Source organism: Musa acuminata, chromosome BXJ1-10 (assembly GCF_036884655.1).
Source record: "Musa acuminata AAA Group cultivar baxijiao chromosome BXJ1-10, Cavendish_Baxijiao_AAA, whole genome shotgun sequence".
In the NCBI taxonomy this organism is placed as follows: Eukaryota; Viridiplantae; Streptophyta; class Magnoliopsida; order Zingiberales; family Musaceae; genus Musa; species Musa acuminata.
This window is the reverse complement of record NC_088336.1, coordinates 22617071-22638811: the sequence shown is the minus strand read 5'-3', so window position 1 is coordinate 22638811 and position 21741 is coordinate 22617071. Positions and strand designations below refer to the sequence as shown.

The 21741-nt window shown below is 41.1% G+C and overlaps 4 protein-coding genes across 10 annotated transcripts; 2 read left to right on the top strand and 2 right to left on the bottom strand.

Moving 5' to 3' along the window:
• The first annotated feature begins 1359 nt into the window (after positions 1–1359).
• Positions 1360–2772, top strand: LOC104000673 (uncharacterized). Its single transcript, XM_009422775.3, has one exon. It carries the CDS (start codon positions 1360–1362, stop codon positions 2770–2772), a length of 1413 nt encoding a protein of 470 aa, XP_009421050.2.
• A 255-nt stretch (positions 2773–3027) lies between these two features.
• On the top strand, positions 3028–12136 carry LOC104000779 (mediator of RNA polymerase II transcription subunit 15-like). 6 transcript variants are annotated; one of them, XM_065086582.1, is made up of 8 exons: positions 3028–3167; positions 3292–3378; positions 3472–3648; positions 4930–5532; positions 5626–6535; positions 9123–10360; positions 10500–10607; positions 11533–12136. In XM_065086582.1, exons 5-6 carry the CDS (start codon positions 6123–6125, stop codon positions 9754–9756), a joined length of 1047 nt encoding a protein of 348 aa, XP_064942654.1. In that variant the 5' UTR covers positions 3028–3167; positions 3292–3378; positions 3472–3648; positions 4930–5532; positions 5626–6122; the 3' UTR covers positions 9757–10360; positions 10500–10607; positions 11533–12136. The 6 variants fall into 6 exon arrangements, with proteins under 6 accessions (XP_064942654.1, XP_064942652.1, XP_064942651.1 ...); XM_065086580.1 differs by having other exon boundaries at positions 10500–11382; XM_065086579.1 differs by having other exon boundaries at positions 10500–11382; positions 11449–12136.
• LOC135595539 (uncharacterized) lies at positions 11250–12046 on the bottom strand. Its single transcript, XM_065086583.1, has 2 exons — positions 11913–12046; positions 11250–11817 (listed from the first exon to the last, which is right to left on the bottom strand). Exons 1-2 carry the CDS (start codon positions 11968–11970, stop codon positions 11504–11506), a joined length of 372 nt encoding a protein of 123 aa, XP_064942655.1. The 5' UTR covers positions 11971–12046; the 3' UTR covers positions 11250–11503.
• Positions 12137–13801: 1665 nt separating the features above from the next.
• On the bottom strand, positions 13802–16519 carry LOC104000676 (ACT domain-containing protein ACR4). Of its 2 annotated transcripts, none has more exons than XM_009422778.3 (7): positions 16293–16519; positions 15578–15623; positions 15364–15478; positions 15220–15287; positions 14542–15135; positions 14357–14461; positions 13802–14271 (listed from the first exon to the last, which is right to left on the bottom strand). In XM_009422778.3, the coding sequence occupies exons 1-7, from the start codon at positions 16364–16366 to the stop codon at positions 13927–13929; spliced, it is 1347 nt and encodes a 448-aa protein (XP_009421053.2). In that variant the 5' UTR covers positions 16367–16519; the 3' UTR covers positions 13802–13926. The 2 variants fall into 2 exon arrangements, with proteins under 2 accessions (XP_009421053.2, XP_018675388.2); XM_018819843.2 differs by having other exon boundaries at positions 15220–15349; positions 15443–15478; positions 16293–16321.
• Positions 16520–21741: the final 5222 nt, after the last annotated feature.

Sequence of the window (21741 nt, the reverse complement as noted above, 5' to 3'; positions counted from 1 at the left end):
TGCACTATCTTTCACATTTCCATATGAACCACATATTTCCTCTTCACTTGACCTTTAAGGAGCTTTACCTCTTACTAGGCCTAATGGGCTGTCTTCCTTAGGCTTTGCTTCATTATCCAAGCCCGTCACAGCCCAAATCCATACCAATCCATATACATATGCATAAAACCTAAGCTTGGTCAATATATATATATATATATATATATATATATATATATATATATAATTGTTGAGGAGGTCATTATTATATAAAATAAAGTTTTGGAACTTAAAAAGATCTTAAGGAGGACAGGAGAAGCTGATTTAGGATACATGGTTATTGGTAACTATGCTTCGGATGACAATGATGATGAGGATGCAGAACAAAGCTTCTCGTTTATTCCATCACTTCTTGAACTTTGATATGGGAGTTTGGATCCTCACATCAACATAATTCATCCGTTTAAGATAAAATTATTCCATAAAATAAGTGTATTGCTGTAAATTTTTTATATCACAAGGAATTAGATAAATTATATTATTTTTTCACAATGGCTCGTTTTTTTTTAATATAAAATTATAAATTTATGTATATCCAAAACCTATATATTCCCTTATAAGTCATAATATTATATATTCTTTTGAATAGTAAATATGTTTATATCGTTGTCTAGCTATCTACTTGCTCGTATTATCATTGGTATATGTCGAGATAAAAAGTCAAACGTTATCTAATTCATGATCCAAGTTACAATGAAATAGGAGAACTCCTTCCATGACGATTGACAATGATTGAAGATGTAGATCCTAAAATGAAACTAAGTTACGACACAGCTTTACCTATAATAAAAGTTATATCAGATGCATTTATGATAAGAATTACTTTAAAAAAAATGAAAATACTTTTATTAATTTAAAAAAAATTATTTTTATTAAAATTAATATTTATTTTTGATAATAAATATTCGAAAAAAAAAATGATGTGGACTTTCTTCTCATGGGATCAAACTTCCACGAAATGCTTCTATCGGTGTCGTGGCTGGCTCCGCATTCTCGGGTGGGTCCCGCGTGAATAACAGCGTGCTCCGAGAGAGAGCTGATTCTGATACGGTCCGACACTTCTGGAAGATTCCTAATGGAAATATCTTTCCATCCTCTCTGACGCCTCCAGAAGGTACTGGAACATCTTTCCATCCTCTCTCCCGCCTCTAGAAGGAACTGGAACATTTTTCCCTGCCCTCACCCTCTCCCTTCTTCCAGAATTATCCCTTCCTTCTGCTATATATAACACGCATCTGTTTGATCCCAATCCACCACAAAATCGTAACCGACGTCGAACGAGTTCCTCTCAAAGCTTTCAACCAACACAGATAGGGAGAGATGGAGAGCCCCTTCTTCTACTCGCTCGATCCATGGAGCGCCGCTGGCCGCCGGCGCGGACAGAGAGACGTCGAGAGCCCCTTCTTCTACCCCGCCGATCCATGGAGCGCCGCTGGCCGCAACTACCCACACGGCCCTGCGACCGTGCCCACCTCGAATCCTCGCGTCGTCTCCATTCCCGTCCACTTTGTTAGGTCCGAGGAGGCCCCCGCCGTCACGAAGCCTTCCATGGCGCCGCCGTCTGAGGCGGTACGGTCGTCAGCGGCCGTCGCCATCCAGAGGTTCTTTAGGGGCCACATGGTGCGGAAGAACGTGAGCATCGTCTCTCAGGTCGCGATGAAGGTGGAGGAGATCGATCGGAGGGTTCGCACGGAGGCGGAGCGGCTGAGGGCGGACCCCAAGGAACGGCTGCGGATGGGCGAGATGCTAATGTCGCTGCTCCTCCGTCTGGACTCCGTCCGCGGGGTGAGGGAGTATCGGAAGAAGGCGATCCGGAGGGTGATCGCGGTCCAGGATTTCCTGGATTCGATCTCGTCCCAAATCCTAGAATCGTCGAATTCTCATTATTCGGAACCACTGATTCCGGCGGAGACGCATCAAGATAACCGTGATCCGGATGCCGACCTTGAAGAGGCAGAGGAGCCTCCTAAAGGAGGTAATTTCGATGGAGAGTCAGCCCTCGACGCCAACGCCGAAGAAGCCTCGACTCAAGAGTGCCAAGACCCGGATTTTGCTGCTGCCGATGAAGCTGCCTCTCAACAGAGCCAAGATCTAGGAGTTGTCATCGTCCAAGATGCCGAAGCACAAGATAGGGAACGGGTGTCTGATGCTTCTGATGAGGGATTTGAAACCTTAGATTTCATCGATGACCTCGAGAAAGAAGAAGCGAAGGATGAAGGCTTCGTGGTGATTCCGATGGATGAAGCTGAAGCTATCGACACTTCTCCGACAAAGGCCAACTCGGAGGCAAAATTCCAATGCGACGAGGCTGCCACGGGCAAAGCTGGCGTTTCTGATTCAACAGAGCAAGAAAGCAGGGAGACGACCGCTGTCCGCTCGGAGAATGCTCCGGAGGTCTCAACGGATATGGTTGACGCTTCAACCGGGGAGGCAGGATCGCACATGGCCGAGGACTCGATGCACGCAATGGCGGAACCCACAAAGGATTCAACGGACGCCTCGGGGACGGGGGAGGTGCTGAAGAAGGTGATGGCGGAGAGCGAGAGGCTGCAAGGGCTGGTGGCGGCGTTGTGCGAGCGGAGTGCGCAGCAGGTCAGTCTGATGGCAGGGCTGTTCGAGAGGGTCGAGCACTTGGAGCGGGCGATGCAGAGGATGGAGAAGAATAAGAAGAGACGTGCAAACCGCCCTCTTGCTTCCCCGATCGATAAGAAAGGAAGCCAAACGAAGCAGTGATTCCGTCGTTTCTTGGTTTGCAAATGCCATCTCTGCTTTGCTTTGGTTTTGTTTTGTTTTGTTTCTTTGGTTCGATAATGTGGTTTGTTCTGAAGCTTGTAAGAGAATAGATGAACAAAGAAGTCGAGGTTGCCTCCATGTCTTATTTACCTAGCGGGGAGAGTTTTTGATAACGTTATTAGAGAGAACGCTCCCTTCATCGAACCAAAGAAAAAGTCAATTACCAACCAGGGAGTATAAATCGAGATTTGCAGTATTCTATTAAATGCGAATCGAAATTGGTGTATTACAAATCCACAAGCCGAAAAACCAATTCCTTCTATCTTATAACAGATTTGAGTCTCGACCTTTAAGGCTTGACCTAAGCTCCGAACCGGAATTCACAGGGAGAAATGGTATGCCAAATCTCCCTCTCTCGTGTGAATCGTGGAGTTCTTGTCTCATTGAGTTCGCCTTTGAATTTGTTTTGCGCAATGGTTTTCTCTGATAGATTACTGTTTTCGTGGATTTTGGGATTAGTTGTGGAGTTTCGTGACCACGAATTGTTCCATCTGTTAGGCTCCTAAAAGAGGCAGAAGAGTGCCAGTCTTGGCGAAGAAGAAAGCGGTAATCTTTTTGTTATTGTCGAGAAAAAGTTATTCAGTTGGTCTGGGTGGTGATCTCTTTCTGCTGACTGCTGTGATGGTCTCTGGATGCCAGGAGAAGCGGCCGAAGCAGTTTGGGATAGGAGGTGCTTTGCCGCCGTAGAGGGACCTGCACCGGTTCCTGAAATGGCTGAAGGTTGCCGGATTCGGAGGAAGAGAAGAATCCTCAAGCAGCGGCATTAGGTCCCGCCGGCACTGAACCAGTTTACCAGAACTTTGGACAAGAATCTTGGTATGTACTATCTATTAATCTTTTCTCAGCTGTTGCTTCTAGCTGTTTTTAATTCGATTAGTAGATTTACGAAAGAGAAACAGCGATCTTGATTCGTTTCGTTGTTCACAATTTGATTTTTTTTTTTTTTTGCTTGAATTTTTGAAAGTTTATGAAGACAGTAGAAAATATCAGTTAGCCGAAATTTAGATGAATAGAGAATAAAAAGGTATTATTGTAACATGCTTAAGTAAAAGAAAGTTTAATTTCTAACCTACATGTGCCTCTCTTATACCCAATCTAACATGCTCGAGAAACAAATACATGGATTCTTTAACCAAGATACTCTCATGAAAAGTATTCTCAAACATGAACTGAGCTTCAAAACTCTTGTATTTGAGTTATTCATTTGCTAATTACAGTCATATAATGTAGGTTCTTATTTCCGTATAGATTGGATATCACAAATGATTCATTCCCCAAATTTGTCAAGTAAAATGTAAATGACTACACATACCTTTTAAGTACAAGGTAACTCTGTTTCACCATTCCATAATCATGCTAAGGGATAACCTTCTTGAGAAAATGTTCCAACCAAAGCCTGCTTGTTAAGCACCACAACTTGCCATCATGACCTGATATGCTATTCCTCATTTTATCAGTCATGTCTTCTTTTTATGTACTCTCATCAAGTATCTAATCTTTACTCAGTTTCTAATGACTTATCTTCCTGTGTGGTTATGGGCTTCGCCGCTTTCCTCCATTATCTGTTTTCAATTATAGTGTTTCAATTTTTTTTGGTGCAATACAACTTATATGCAATTACCTTATAAACTTATGGTGTGCTGCTGTTTGTTCAAGACTGTTTTGGTAAATGTTTTACATAATCTATGAAGAATTTGGCGTGTCGGAAGCCACTGTTGCATTATCTCTTTTTAAGTTGGCGAGCTAAAATGTGTTCCAAAGTGGCAATCGGAGATAAGATCTACATCCATTTAAATTTTGACCTCAAATAATAAAGAGTGCAACCAGATCTGTCACTACTACTGTGCCTTTATGATTCGAATATAATTATGAAAGAATATGTGGATTTCTTAGCTCAGTTTTCCTACTCATAAGGTTTGATGGTAGATCTTCTGTGACTGCAAAGGTGTTTTGATTTTGTTGTGTCAACTGGAATCATACATGTATTACCTGGTTTCCTCTCTGCATGTGTGGTAGCGTTACTGTTTAGTGTTTTTTACTTTCTCCTTGTGCGTGTATATTTCAATGCCCTGAACCAAAGTCTGCTGTTTGATTCAGGACTTAGAATGCTATAATTTACATTCCATCCATGAAGCTGAGTTTTAGGTGTATCTGCACCTACAAACCTGTTCAAGGTGCTTCTAAGTACCGAGCTGAAGACAAAGCTGCAAAGAAGGAAAAGCTTCTAAAGAGGGCACAAGCCTGTTGTTGTTAAGTACAGTCTCAATCATGTCACTTATCTCATAGAACAGGTTTTAAATCTTCACATTTGACTTCATATATCAAATGAATGAATCTGGATTTTTCTTTTTTTGCCAAATGCCTAAGAAGCATATACAGAAAAACATCACCACTCTCTTCTACTGTTGCAAGTATATACTTTTACACTTTCTATTTGTTGGCTAATAGAACAAGGCACAGTTGGTGGTGATTGTTCATGATGTGGATCCTATTGAGCTTGTAGGTGCCTTCTTCTGTACTGACACAATTGCTAAGCTTATTCTAGTATGCTGATATACATTTGCTGGCTGTACCGATTTGAATTTCTTCAGATTGATTGTGATTCCAAATTCTTACAGATCGTGCACAAGAAAACAACATCAGTCCTATGCTTGACCAGAGGATAAATTGGAGTTCAGCAAAATATTAGAAGCCATCAAGGTGAAGAGACAAAAGCTACAGTCATGCATAAATTTTTATCTTTAAGCTGTGAGCCTTAACCCCATTCCTTACCGACTCCACTTCTTCTTGCAGGCTAATTTCAATGATAAATTTGATGAGATCAGGAAGAAATAGCGTGGTGGGATAATGGGATCCAAATCCCAGGCCAAAACAAAGGCCAGGGAAAAGATGCATACCATCAGAGGATGAGTTAGATCTTCTCTCTGTGTTGTTAGTTGATGATAAATTAATTACCTTGAGCATATTTTTTGACTTCATTACGAACACTATTAAAAGGATTTTGTACTTGTTTTTAATTAAATGCATCTCTGATCAATTGATTGTAATCAATCCAATCATGAACTCAATTGGTGGACAAACAACAATCTTCGAATACAAATCCAACATTTAGCCCGCAAAGATCCTTACTCGTTAGCTAATTCACCCATCAACCGAATCCCATCCGTCCAGATTCGTTAATCACGACCGTCCCTTTGCCAACTATATCCCATTCCCCCCACCCTGTGTAGTCTCTCCGCCACTGGCAGACAAGCCACCCCCAACCCGCACGCGTCGTGAGAGACGAAAGTATGGCAGAAGGCAACGACAATGCCAACGGTTCAATGGCGCAGCAGCTCCTCTTCCAGCAGCACCGGCAACAGCTCTTCCTCATGCAGCAGCAGCAACTCCAGCAACAATTGCAACGTCAACAACAGCAGCAGCAGGCCGTCTCCCGCTTCCCCTCCAACATCCGATCCCTACACTTCCAGGCCCCTACGCCGCCGGCAGCGGCGCAGCCTTCCTCTTCACAACCATTGCCATCCTCCGTTCTCCACCATCCACCGCAGCCCCAGTCGGCGAGGCCTGCAGCGGTGGGCGTCGAAGTCGGGGTCGGGAGGCCCGGGAACCCCGTGGAGGTCGAGATGGCGCAGAAGGACGCCTTGATGGTCTGCAACCCCGACTTCAAATGCCCCTTCGCCTCCGTGGAGGATGCCGTGCTCAGGTATGCCCCACTTCTAGGGCTTTTCTTTTTTCGGTTGGATCTTAGATCTGTAGCTCCCTTGCGATCCTAGGGTTTTGTTGCCTCTTCCCTTTTTCTTCAAAAAAGAGAATTTTGGTGTTGGTAAAGAAAATAATTACGTTGGGGAAACTAGTGTCTGATCGATCGATAGGATAAAGGGAGGAGAGGACGAGAATCTGAGAGTGAACTCACAATGTATCCCCAGGTTTGTTCTTAACTAGCAGTACTATTTGCATCTTGTTCTGCGATAGGTAGGCAGATCAGAAGGAACAATGAAAGCCCGATTGCAAGACAAAAAAGTGCTGTATGTAGATATCTTTCCAAATTCGATAAAGAAAAAGGGATTTTTTTCTTGTACTAACCAACATAGACAATCTTTGGTACTACCACGTAGCTACTAGGAGCTTCAATTTTCTTTTCCTATATTCTACATTTCAGTTTTGCTAGTTTTCTTATTAGTTGCACCTTCAGATCAACAAACTTTGTTCTGTAACAGATATCATTCCTCTTCACATGAATTCTCTCAATAATTTCATCAAAATGGTCAACCGGTTCTAGGCTGCAAGTTCCATGAGGAAAAAGTGTGAAGAAAAACATAAAAATCTCCATGCTCATGATTTCATCGAGAGTAGCATAAGCCTTTGATGATCGATGCCCAAAAATATGCCTATGTATATGATGGTTAATAAGAATATATGTACTTAATAAGAGGCTACACAATAATATAAAAAAATGTTTTGGTTTCTTTCATTCCCTATTTCTTTTTCCAATCTTGTTGAGTAACTTATTTACGTTATCACATATATGTTGAAGAGGTGACATCATCCACATGTTCCTGTTATTCGAATGGATGGCTGGCGACTAAAATGATACTTTTTTCAGTACACTATACTATAACAAGAAGTTCTTTTTGATTTATGGAAAACGATTATATACCAATGCAGTTTAATTGTCTAAGGTCAAGTAGCATATTTAAACCTGAAGTGTTCCAGGCATCATGCTAGATGGCTCAGTGAACTGTTGACCACAGTCCAAGGTTTTAGGCAAAGGTGCACATGAATCTAGGTTCGCCTCCTCGACAAAGTTGTTTTCCCTTAGATTCATGAGACCATACTGCATGTTTGACAAATAGAAAAGTTTCTTATGTGATTGATTGCAAATGGTAAAACATTTTTCTTTTTGCAAATATAACTTCACCTTATGCTATGCCTATTTGGAATAAAGGCTTGCTGATTAAGTTCAATGTATTTAATCTAATGGTCACTCTTCATGGAGACAACTAAAGGATTTCATCATGAATTATGGACTTAAGGATTTAATGGTAAGATTGAAGTATAGTATTGAGAACTAGAGTGCATTTACGCTTGTTCCACTTCAACTTTGACATGACAAAATTGCTTTGTGCTTTAGTCAGTACAAAACCTTCACAAGTGAAAGAGGCTTCAGGGGAAAGTAAGCAATTCTGCCTTGCTGCTTTGTGAAATTTGTCCATAAATTTTGAGCTTGATCTTGATTTTGATAGAAATCACATTAGCATCATTCTAAACCGAGAATAAATTTGGTTGTTCCATCACCAGGTAGTTGGTCAAAGAATTCAGGATGATGATAGAAGAAAAAGATATGTTGTATCAATTATCTTGAGGCATTTCTGGTTTGTAAATATCTGCTTGGTAACGGGCAAGGGGCCTTGTACCTTACAGACAATGTACCAATAAACCATCAGCGATGTGATTGGTTATATTGGTCGATGTGGGATCTATACTATAGTCTCAACTGCTATATGGCACATAATGGTCTGTCCTAGAAGAGTTCCATTATCATTATATAAAACTATAATCCTTAACTAGAGGACGATCAAGAATTAGAATAACTATATATCGGAAAGTATACATGGCAAGACAAAAAGTTGATCAAGTAATTTATTGTGAATTAATTTCTCATCGTTGATGGTTGCATTACTATCTGCACAGGTTTACAGTGATTTTTTTTTGTACTTGGAAGTCTAGAAGGATTGCTTTGTGTTTGTAACTACTGTTAGAAAGATTTGGAATTCATTATGCTTGCATGTGACTTACATTCTTGCACTTTATTAGTTTCTCATTTTCAATCATACTTCTATTCAACTAATTTATTGTACTTTTTTTTATGGAGTGATTTATGGCATTCTGTCTAGAAAACTGCGTGACTGGATAAATTGGAACTTTCATGTCATGGAAAGTTCTTTTTAATGGTCTTCGCCATGAGCATGTCTTTAGCAGATCAGATCACTGTCTTACCCTGAAATGTGCTGTTATGACTTATTTATATTGCTTCAATACATAGTGTGGTTAAACTGACTTAAAATAATTAACTTTGCATAGCTGCAAGGAGTTCATTGTACCTGTGTGCTACTTGTCTCCTTGTCACATCTTCCTGTAGCTTTACTGCTTAGCTTTTTTGTCATTGTGGATCATTCCATGCAGTAGTGTATTGCTTATCATGTGGAAATCACAAAACTTAAGATTAATTGATTATGAAGACCATTAAAACTTAAAAGGGTTCATTTCATCATTTGCTTCTGACTTTTCAGGCTGCTGCCTTACCATGTGGTTTCCGATTATGAAGCTGAAGAAGATGACAGAATCCTCGATGGTGATACCCTTGGTCATATTATTTCACGACTCCAGCAATGGGACCAAAACATTCTCACAAAGATTGCAGAGTTCACGACTACATTTGAGAAACAAGTCCTTGCTTTCAACATATTGTCACGGAAGAGAGCACAAGGAGAATTCAGGTCAGAGGAGAGGCTTATGATAGAGCAGGCTTTAATGCAAGAAGAGAAGCAAGCTTTGCTGGAAATAAGAGCAGAAATGGAATCTAGAGAGAAGGCTGGTAGGGAAGCCGCAGAGGCCAAAATGCGGATGGCAATGGCTCAGGCTGAACATGCTCGAGCAGAGGCTCAGGTCCATGCAGAAATGTATGTTCGTGCCCCGATGAGGGCTAGTACTGCTACATGCCTCGGTGACGAGGGTTCTGGCCATGATATGGGGCAGGAACAGGGAGGTAACATGGACGAAATTCATGGGTGGGGAAGCGCTCAAAGAGAGGATGAAGAGCCATCACAGGATTTTTTGAATGATGAGAACGGAACTGAGAATGTAGACACCAGAGCACAAGGTGAATGGCGAGAAGCTGGTGAGCTGGACCTGAACTCCAGGTGATATAAGGTTAACGTTGGCTGCTCTTCTGTGGAGGAGATCCAAAACTCTTTCCAGCTTGCATTTAGTAGCTTATGCACAAAGTCGGTCGGTCACAAATTGTCAAATTTGACATGAGCAGATCTGTCATGTTGACAGAGATCTATTGCTGCATTTATTTAGAAAAAAGAAAAAGTTTCTTTTCAAAAGGAGAGTACACTCTATTGCTAGATCTAATTTGGCGACTATCAAAATGCAGCTGTGGATCAGATAAGTTGGAAGCCTGTTCATGATGTTAAGCAGCTTTTAATATCCTGAAGATTGGTTTTGGGCAGAATGATTCGAAGGCTTACATGGCTATACCTTTTAAGCATCTTTGTTCCTTAATAGAATGCTATGCTGCTGAAACTGAACACATTACTTTCTGGATGTCTTACTAGTAGGCAGGAAATACTTTGGACAATATCGCTGAAGAATTAAGTTGCTTTTGTAGACTGATTGTTGGTTACAAACACCATGGTTGAAACTATATTTCTGCTTGGCATTGACTTGGAGATTTCTTGGTACCATGCAGTTCTGAGGCAGAGTATCTGTACGTTATGAAGCATTGGATCTCTCGGAGACTCAGGTAAAATATCAAATTTTCGCCAAAATATTTGGATTTCTCTATACTAAGAGGATTCATAGCATTTAGTCCTTGTTGTTTCATATTCCAACTTTTGTTTCTCCTACTTCTTGCCTTATCGTCTTTCCTCTAATGCAAGAAGCATCAGAAGAAAATAGGGTTTCAGAGGCAACACCTGTAGACACAATTTTTTGAGCATCCCAGTTGGTCACTTTTATTTGTGGATAAGGAGACTTGTAGCTTCCTTAAAGTAAGTCATTATCCAATTCTGAAGTCCTTTTAAGATATTGACTTGCCATATGGTAACTCCTGCACACATAAGAGTAATATCATACATGCATCAATTACGTACAGCATCCACTTTGGTATTCTTTTGTTCATTATACTGATATTACAAGCAAATGGTTAGGTTGAATATAGCACCAGAATATATTCTTCTGCTAGATATTTCAGTATTAATAGTGACTCAACAAAAGCCTACTATTCCCTTTCTTCCAGAGCTTGGGCAGCACCATACCCTCCTGTACTCTGATTCCTTTTTTTTGCAAAAGGAATCCTAAATAAATCTCCAAAAAAAATTGTTCTTAATCCTTAAACCATTGACATAAATATAATTCATAACTCAAATTATGAAATGATTTTCTTGTCCATGCACCCCTTTTTGATGCAGAGGATAAGTGTCATCTGCCCTCCTCCAAAGCATCCTGGCTTGATGTGACCAGATTGGTTTACAAGTAGCTAAGTAACACTAGAATATGAATATCGACTACAAAGCACGCTACCCATCTCAGACAAACAATTGTCATCTTTTGTGATGGCCATATATATATGTATATATACTGTTGGCAATCTTAGCAGTGCTGAAAGGAAGGAAGAGCATGACAAGCAGTACTTATGAATGGAACCCTAATCCAAAGGGTACAAGGTGGCGGTAGGATCCTTCAAACTCGTAACATGTTGTGATTGGTATACAGATCGTCAGACTCTTGAAGCAGATACATAACACTTGCATACAGATCAGACTGGTATGTTCATACTGCAGGCTGCTTAAGAGTAGTTCAGGGTAGTTATTCACAGGGTTCATATTGCAGCCGTTGTCTTCTTTGCATCTTCGGCTACTGGCACGGCCGGAATCGCCCCATTGTCTCACCAGCAGTTCACTTGCAAGCTTGCAGGCGACATCCTGAAGGCCCTGTCCCATGCGTACCGGAACTTGACAGAGAGCGAGCTGGGGATGCCCTTCCCGTCGTTGACGAGGTAGCCGGTGCCCTCGCGCCGGAACAACTTGGGGTCGACCGTGGCGGAGCTGGCGAAGCCTTCCGACCGCAGGAACACGTTGGTGATGGTGCAGCGGCACAGGTTCTTCACCTCCACCTGGAACACCGGGTCGTAGCCGACCTTCCGCCCCGTGTTGGTCTGCTGCACCTGAACGCTCGACAGATCGCACCGCTGGCTCGCCACTGTCAAAGATCCCAACACACAGGACGAGAACAAGGATCACCTATGGGTCCTCAAAAAAGCAGCACCTCGAGATGGGAAGAGGGAGGGCACGTACCTGTCGCGAGGAGATGCAGGAAGAGTGCAGCGGAGAGGAGCTTCAGGACAGCCGCCATCGGAATTGCTTCGTTACAATTGGGTGGGGAGCCTTGTACCGGTCAGTATATATAGAAAGCGGTCGTTTTCCTTCGACTGTTGACAGATCACTTGTGCTTTCCACTGAGCTCCTGTAAAATTCGATATCTAATTACTGGGTGGGGAAATCCTTTTACTTTGCCTTCAGCAGTGGGAAGCAAAACAGTAGTGTTCTGCTTTAGTCACCACCATTCTGAGCCACAACTTTGTGGCATGTTAGGCTGTGGGTTCGCTTTTACCCTCTCCTGTATTAGGCTTCCTTCTCCTTCCTTAGGCTCCACGCCATGATCCAAAAACTAAGCAGGAGACCAAGTCAGTATCGACAACATGAAGAGACCGAGAGTAGGAGTTTCTATGGTCTTTCATCTTCACTTTCGGGTCCTCCTCTAACAATTCTAATTCTTCAGAACCTCTGTAGTCTTCCATGCTACGAAAGTCGCCTCATCTTTCAACACCTACTACTCTCCACTGAAACCAAACAGTAGATGGAGTTCGAAAGTTGACCTTGTGTCAGAATGTGGATCCCATGACAGGAGTTATATCTCATAGTGAAAGGAGAGATGAGGGTTCTAACGGTGTTGATCGGAGAAGACCCCAAACCAAGGAAACATGTTTGTGCAAACAATTTGAGCTTTCAGAAAGAAAAATAATGGTGTATAGATCGAGCTTGGGCAGGCTGATGTTGATGCCCACAGGAGGAAAGCAGAGAGAGAGAGAGATCAATCAGGGATGGTCACTGCATACTTAAAAGTCGGAAAAGCCACCGAAGAGGCCAATCCTTGCTGATGACCTAAAAGTCAAGAGATCCTATCAGATACTAAAAGCCGGGATTCATGATGATTCAGATGAGCTCCCGGAAACTTTATGCACCCCGCAGGAAGTCCCATGCACATTTTTATAATGCCAAGAACCATGAGACCTTATCAAATCGACAAGCCATGTGTCGATCTTAGATAATTCAAAGTCCCAAAAAATATCCCGTAGAATAAATCTTTCAAGTTTCCTTCCACCGATACAAAGGTTACTAGACGTCGTTCCGCATAATTAAACACGATAAATTGATCTCCTCAAATTAGCGATTTAAGTTCAACAGGCCTCCTCGAGGAAGAAAAAGAATTTTGATCACCAAGAAAACATCAAGATTAGATAATGAGGAAGAGTGACACATTGCATGTCTTTTGAAGAAAGTACACCTACTTCGAGTTAAAGCAGCGGAGTAGAATAGCGCCTACACCAGAATGAACTAAACTATGGGAAAGCAGACTTCTTTTGCATGCTGAATCGTTCCTAACTTCGCATGATGTAGTGAACTTTCTTAACCTGTGTTAAAGTAATGGCATAATGCAGAGGGACCTACTCAGAGTTCTCCATGCAGTGGCAACATCAGAGTGTGGAATACTGAGCCTTGCATCAAAACATACCACTCTTTGTCATCCCTTGAGGAGTTGATCAGACACATAAATGCAACTGAATCATGTCTTTTCTTCTCTTGAAGAATAGATTGTAAAGCTTAATCATATCATCAGGATCAAGGCATCATAAAGTTTAAGACAGCTAAAATCCCACTTGGAGCTTCGTGATTTGTACTGCAGTTGATTTGGGCTTTGTGGGTCCAAGTAAATGTGGGCCATGTAGCCCGGCCTGACCCACCCATTGACCGTAATATAGAAACTTGGATTTGGAATCTATTTACTGAAGCTCTAGTCATTACTCTGGGAAGAGTGAATCGTATGATTAATCTGTAGACCGACCCTTCACTGCTTTTATTATTTGGTTAGAGATTTCTTCCTGCTACTTCAAGACGAATCAACATAGAAGAAGCCACATGAATTGTAAGAGCAATGGACAGATTAAGCTTCAGTAAATCTACATTTGTACATGTTCTTTACAGACTGGGTGATGTGTATACTGTCGTCAGATCTTTCTACGAGCGGTGATCAGGAGTGGGATCTGACCAACCTGAAGCTCTGCAAGGAAGCTTTGAGGAGATTACCGAAGAGGAAGCTGGTGGCACCGGCAACCTCAGGAGGCTTCGGAGCGAGAAGAGGAGGACTCTGCTTCACCCTCACCACCATCTCCCCGAGCTGCCGACATATCGAATCGATCGTCTTGGCTTCCACAGGTTTGCCCGACATCTCCGAGAGGTAGAACGTATCCGATGCTTTCCCTCCCTGTGTCGAAATCTCTGCTCTTCTGATCGTCAAGCCATTCTCTCGGAAAACCCTCGTCACGTCTGAAAGCAGACCAGGTCTGTCTTCTGTCCTCAGCACCAGCTCCAACCCCTGGGTTCGACCGAACAATGGTACTTGAAATAGCGAGACGGAGATCATGAGCAGTTCGTAATGGCTGGGATCGAGTGATGGATACCTCTGTAGTTCGTCTCTCGATGGCTGCCTCGAGGCACTTGATCACGCGCTGTCGCTCCGCCTCAGAGTTTATGGGGCACCCATCGACATGTCTGATGTAGTATTCCTGAGGTCACAAGGCTACCGATGCTTAGCGTCCATCAAATGACAGGGAGAAAGCTCTGCAATGGTGCGATCCTGTCCTACCTGATAAGCTTCGTCGTCTCTCGTGTCAACCGTGCCATGAAACACGACGTACTGCATGTCCGTAAGCGTGCACACGGTGTCGAACAGAAGCTTCGGCCGGTCTCTTGACCTCAGAATGACCACAGAGTAATCCTTCTCGGCGCAGTCCATCACGGCAACCTGAGGCCTGGGCTTTTCGTCGCCGGCTCCCACAACCGTGCTCTCGTAGTCCCGGTCGCCGAACATCATCTGATGCAACCTCCTCTCGGTGTGGGTGCGATCCTTGGAGACCGTCATCCTACCCATCCTCGAATCGTTATCGCCTCGAAGAACATTGCAGAGGAGCTCCTTGATGGTGGAGAGCCGCTCAGGGTCCTCGACCGCTGCGCCGGTGGACTCCTCGGTAACGAGTACCACCGCTGCAACTCTGGTGTTGTGCGTCCATAGCTCAGCTTTGGCCACGCTACAGTTTCGGTTCGCTAGCACGGCACATATTTCCGATAGCAAGCCGGGCCTGTCGGTGCCGGTCATCTCGATGAAGGTGTGCTCCTTTGAGGGCACAATATCCACTGAATTCCCAATTCTAGGGAAGAAGCAAGCATCTGATCCGAGCGACTGTAGACATAATGTTGTATTAAGCACAACAAAGAAGATGAAAATGCCATGTTAATAGCTGGAATCCTAACAGTAAAAGCTTACATTTTGTATGCAGGAGATTATCTCTTTGTCTCGTACTTTATTCCCATTTCTATCAGTTACATTAAATACTGAAGCCGTACAAACAAAGATCAAACTCAGCATAGTTTCTTCTCAAAAGAGGATTAGTTTTCTGTGAGAGATTACCATCCATAAACCAACTTCCATCTGAAGAAATGTAAGCCTTTGTGATTATAAGGTCCAGATCAGTAAGGACTTGAATTACCTCTAGTAGAATCCCATGCTTTTTTATGCTATCCACCTTAAAGGAGAGAGAGAGAGAGAGAGCTTAAAGCTTTTGCAGATGTAACATGCGCAGCAGGATAATGGCTTTGTTGCATGAAAAGAGCTGGATACTTACTCTGATGACAGTAGCGTTATCACAAGCATCATTATCTATCACAACCCTGCACCCAAAACCATAAGATCAGATGTGACTTTGAGGAGGAGGAGGAGGAGTTCATCAGCACATCTAGTTTTTGAGGGGAAAAGACTGAGAAGAGACAAATGGGAAAAGAAGGAACATGATAAATCTAAATAGTATTATTAAAGCACCAGAAATATTGGAATTCCTCCTAATCATGAATCAGTAGATTGAACAGAACATCCTGGAAAAGAGAAAACCCAAATAGGTCCTGATTTCAAACAACCAAGATCCAACAAGTGATCTATGAATCATAACATGGATAGGAAAAAGAAGAAGAGGAAGACCAGAGTGACAAATCTGCTCGATGATTGTCAGATGCAAAAACTCTTATTCGATTACTACAATCTCAAAACACTCCAGAAAGTACTTGTCAACAAAACAAAGCATGCAAGCCAAAAGCCAGAACACGGAAGATCTTTAAGCTGCAGATCTCAGCTGAAGACAAGCACTTCAGAAGCGAAAACACAGTCAGGCGCCAATCCATGCAACACAGCAAATCCAAAGAAGAGATCATTCGAACAGAATAAGAAACAACAGGAAAACGCTGAATTCTGCTAGTCTCAGCTAAAATTGTGCTCCAAAGAACAAATCCAACCAAACTGGAAGAGGAAGAGGAAGTGGAAAAGAAAGAATCGATGCTGCAAGCTACCTTGGGGGGTTCATCCTCCTGATGAGCTTGGCATACTCATCATCGTCCACCTCCACCACTGAACAGCTCCCCATCCTCGCGGCAACACCCCCCCGTGTAGCAACGCCAAATAAGTAAACCAAGTCCAAGGAAACAGAGAGATTCCACCCTCGTCTACATCAAAGTAGAAAGTACACGCGAAGAAGAAAACAGAGGAGGAAACGGGAGGATGATGGAATAAGGAACGGAGAAGAGTGAGACCACCACCTATCTTGAATTAACGACCGTTCTTTACCCTATTTTTACCGACGTTTCATCTAGTGATTGGTTATTCTAGCTGTTTGGTGTAAGGAAGGGATCTCCGTCTACTCTGATATTTGCACCCTTTTATATGAGGAGAAAGTGGTGATGGAGAGGGGGAGGTGAGAGGAGAGGGCGGGATAAGGGGAAGATTGGGAGTTAGGGTATCAAGTCGCACGTTAATTGCTGAGTGGGCGTTCCCACGTGGGAGCCGGACCGGACCGGCTGCCGGTTTACCCCACCTGATGTTGGATTAATGACCTGCTTTGTTGCATTGGATTCCAAGCACAAATATATATATATATATATATATATATATATATATATATATATATATATATATATATATATATATATATATATGATAAAAATGGAGCACTTGATCTGATAACAGGAAATTTTAAGACATGATAAAAATTGGATCTCATTGGACTAATCTGATAATAAAATGAAAATCATACCTTAATCGATTTACGGAACACTTAGATATTTTTTTCTTTATCTATTATAAAATATATTTAAGTTTTTTATTTTATTAAATTTATGATTTTATCAGTTGATTTGTGGGTTCAACCAATGATCTAAGACTCTATCGGATATTAATAATTATGCCTTTGAGTGTTATTGAAATAAAATTATACTAAATAATTAATAATAATAATAATATTTTTATTATCGACTACTTTGATTAGACTATATAACTTAATTTCTAATAATTAACGTCTTTACAATCTATTTTTGAAATACTTTATACAATAATGATCACCTTGTAGACTAATTTTGTGATGTTTAGAAACATATATTTGTATGCAACTTCTTATAGATATTCATATAGCACGATAAATAATTTTTATTACACAATCTGATATTTTATGAAACTTTATTTTTAAGAATAACGAGAATGACTTTTTTTTTTTCTTATAAAATCTTGTTATGCCTTCGTATTATCATCATTATCATTGACATCATCGTCGTCGTAATCATAATTATCATTCAATCTTATTTTGAAGTAACAAAATGTGGTTGGGACCATTACCATCATTATCTCATCATCCATAGCTACACAAAAATATCAGGTGCGCATGGGTCCCAAAACATATCCACGTTGTTCTCGATGTGAGAAAAACTCATCTCTGTTGAGCAAATACTAGATGATCCTCCTCGTTTAAAACCACATACTCTAGCTAGGGAGGTATCCAATTATGTTATTTCAATTTGGACCAATGGTGGGGGATCTTATGTCCAAGGAATATCCATGCACAGGAGCTGTCATGGGACCAAACATTATGAGGGACTGAAATGTGGGATTGATTATACATTTAATGCACATGTTGGGTGGGAAGCCAATTAGGTCAAGTGGCCCAACTTTGTGGCTTCTTAATGCAGTTTAGGTGGGTAAGGAAGCAACAACACAAAGGAGGAGAGAAGACTTTTGCAAAGAAGATAAAGATTTATTAGCCTTGTATTTGTAGATGTGATAGTCTATTTGATCCATCTAAACATGAGCAATTATCGTTTTATTTTTCATGATATATGTCTTTGTTAATTTAATATCGACGATAATTTTGAGGAAGAATTTAAAGAATATCTTTAAGAGTAAATATTAACATTTGATACGATAAAGAAAGACTAATTTGAATAATCATGTACAAGTGTAAGATCGTAAGGATTTCACGATGGATGAATGCTTGCAACATAAATTGATTCTAATAATAATTTTAAAAATAAGTACTAAGGTTAGATTGATCCACCCATCAACAAAAAAAAAAAAAAAAACAACCCTCAATAAACAAAAAGAGAAAATATTTGATTTTCAAAGTTTTCTGGTCACTATGTGTAGTATATATACACTTCAATTCTTTTCACTTCTTTTTCCTAGTTCATCTCTACTGATTCATTTAGATAGACCAATAAATAAATAAATGAGCTTAAAGTCTCATGCCAATTTCAATAAAAATAAATCAATGAATAGGTCAACTGAGACCACTGATTTCCAAAGGCTATAGTCATGGCTACTCATGTGAGTTTTGTTCATTGATCTCCCTTCTCAAGATATCCAATATAAGCATCAGCTTATAGAATTACTTTGTCTCTGCAGTGAAAAAGGACCAGAGTCAAAGCTAAACCTTCACAGTGAGCTACTCAGATCAGCCAAATCTTGGAAGTTTGAGTTCTGTTCATTTGTTTTCTTGGGGTCAAAACATGAGGTTGTGTGGATGAACTGTTGCCCAATCAATGACTCTGGGTTTGTATGTATTCTTGCAGAATCAATTGCCCTTTTGTTGGGTTAAGCTGCCAAATCATACAAGACTTTGAGAGAAGTTGACAAAGAAGACAGTGCAAGGAAAGAAAGGAACATAAATCTTTTTCTTCAACAGTTGTTGCCTGCTTCCTTTGAATGTTTGTAGAGAAGAAAAATGGAGTTGGGGCTAAACCTGGATGATGAAGAAAAGGGATTGATTAGGAGTAAGAGAGGTCAGTGGTTAAGCCTAACTTGGAAGAAAAGGTTTTGATTAGTTCAAGGCAAAATAGGGTTGTTGGTGAACTAAACAGCAAAAGATTCACAATGATGAGCAACTATCTGCACCAATATCAGTACAAACATCAAGTAAAAAAAGTTCCTTTCTTTTCTTCTTGCTGGAATTAATTATCTTTGAATCTTTGGGTGATCGTTAGGCAAATGGAAGTTTTGGTCTTTTGACATGGAAGGAGGCCAAAGGTCATCATTATCCTATCATAATCCATCCCCAATTTTAGGAATAAGTCAAAGGGCACATACATGATTAAGCCATTGTTTAGAGGCCAAATATTTCATATTCCTATTGCATGACACAGCCAGTGGTGTCATGATCATCTAAAAAGAAAGGGGATTGACTTGGACAAAGCAAAGACCTTAGACTCATGAGACATAAGTGGACTCAATGATGGAGGAAGCAATCAACATGGAGAGGGGACAATGTCACCATGCAATGGAACAGCTAAAGACATTTTGTGACACAAAAATATGTGTAGATCCACATTTTGTGTAGAACATGACTAACTTTCTATGATGATATTTGTATTTACTTATAGCTTAACAAGTTAGAGCCTCAACAATCAATGTAAGTCGACTTGACCTAAATCATGAGCTACACTTATGTTCACAACATGCTTAGGATTTCCAATAACATTGATCATCATCTGATATGATTTAGATTCTTCATGTTATTTTTAGGGTATTTCTTCCTTTATAACCTGTAAACTGCTCTTTAAATGTTATTGGGCCACATTAGTGGGCTTATTTGGGTTTCACTTCTCTCTCTCTCTCTCTCTCTCTCTCTCTCTCTCTCTCTCTCTCTCTCCACCAAGTTGGTTCTAATTTAAGTGGTCATGGAAAGCTTTGGGCGCCCGACAGTGAGAAAATTGAGTTGTGAGGTCAACACGTACACGAGCGTACATAATGGTCTCTCTGCAGGATCGAGCCGAATCTATGGGGATGATCTCAGACTACAGGAAGTTTCAAGCAGACAGAGATTTAGGAGAGATTTCGGTGGAGTCGAGCCAAAATCTTAGGGATCCGATTCAGATTTCATCCAAGTATCTATCTGTCTGCCGACTCGGTCTTACCTGGCATTGTATCCGATTAGAGCATGGGTGGGTCGTGGTGGCTGTACGGTGTGGAAGCTTCTTACCCTACTAACATATATTGGCCAAATCTCGGCCCCACTACCTATGATTGAATCGGTCCCGGAGTATTATGATTCCAAGTGACACAGGATCCGTGGCAGCTGGTTGTGGGCTCACCAAATCTTAATGTCGGCCGACCCGATCTCCGTACGCCCACCCGGTTGCGGAGCCCAATAAATTCCCTCACCCACTCCGATGTGGTCATCGTATGAGCATCCTTGTCCTTATAACGGTTGCAACAGTTATGGCGGTTAACACGCATCGAGTCATAATGAGTTATTTGGTGTGCTCATGATAATATTATCGCACGGTGACCGGAAAAGCTTATGCGACTTCGCCCGAGCCGGCGGTTGGGAAATTAATGCTGGTGTTCGTACTTAATTGTCAGTGGGAGCAGCTCAGAGGCCGTCCTCGAATTGCACGAGATGAACTCCATTGTCCCTTCGGTGCCTTATCTACATCGAATGAGAAAACAAATAAATAGATCCCATTGTCCGTGGGACCCACACGCCAAGACGTCCGTACAGTCGCTCGCTCGCTCGCTCGCTAATAGAGCGCGTCGACAAAAATAATGACAGGAAAAGCTGAGCGACCATTTAGAGTTGGAAGATGTGTGATTACTTGAGAATAAATATAGTTAGCTTATGTTATGTATCGTTGATCCAAAACTTAGGAGGACGAGAGAGAAGAAAATCCTTGTTTATATATATATATATATATATATATATATATATATATATATATATATTCTTACATAGCATTCATTTTTTATTTTTTTATATAACTTTTTTGTATTTTTATGAAAAAATAAATTATTATTAAATTCCGTGCAAACTATTTTTTTATCTTGATTTATTCTCGCTTATTACCTTGCATTTCTCTTTTCCGCTCTTCTCCTTTTAAGGTTTTCTTGCTTATTTTCTCTTATCCATCCTGAGTGTATGTAGTCCTTCGACAAGAAACATAAGGGTGGCTACCAATAATGGGAATTAATCAACTCAAGAAAATAATCTTTGTACCTCTAACGTTGAACCCTTTTAGCTATGGTATAACTGCGTATGATTGTAGCTACATGCTTACGAGGGAACCGACAATGGCATCTCCTCTTTCATCTTCCTCCTCGGTCTTCTTAAGCTCTGTACTTGTCATGCTATCGTTGATCGTATATTGTCGATTGATTATTATCGTGCTCTCACCTTCCTCCTCCTTTATGACTATGATAGTCAAGACGGTCTTTATCACTTCATTCATTATCGTAGTATCTCACTTTGCATCCTCGATCATTATTTCCTACTCCAACCTTTATAATTATTATATCTTAACCATTATCATCGATCGATATGGGGTAGAGAGGAGTGTGATGGAATAGAGGTCAACGACAATAGATTGTTACCACGGGAATTAAAGAAACTGAGCAAGGTGAAAAAAAAAAAGGGGGTAAAATTTAAGATTTTTAAAAAAATTATATATTTTTCATTAGAGGGGGAGCAGCGGATCCAAGATG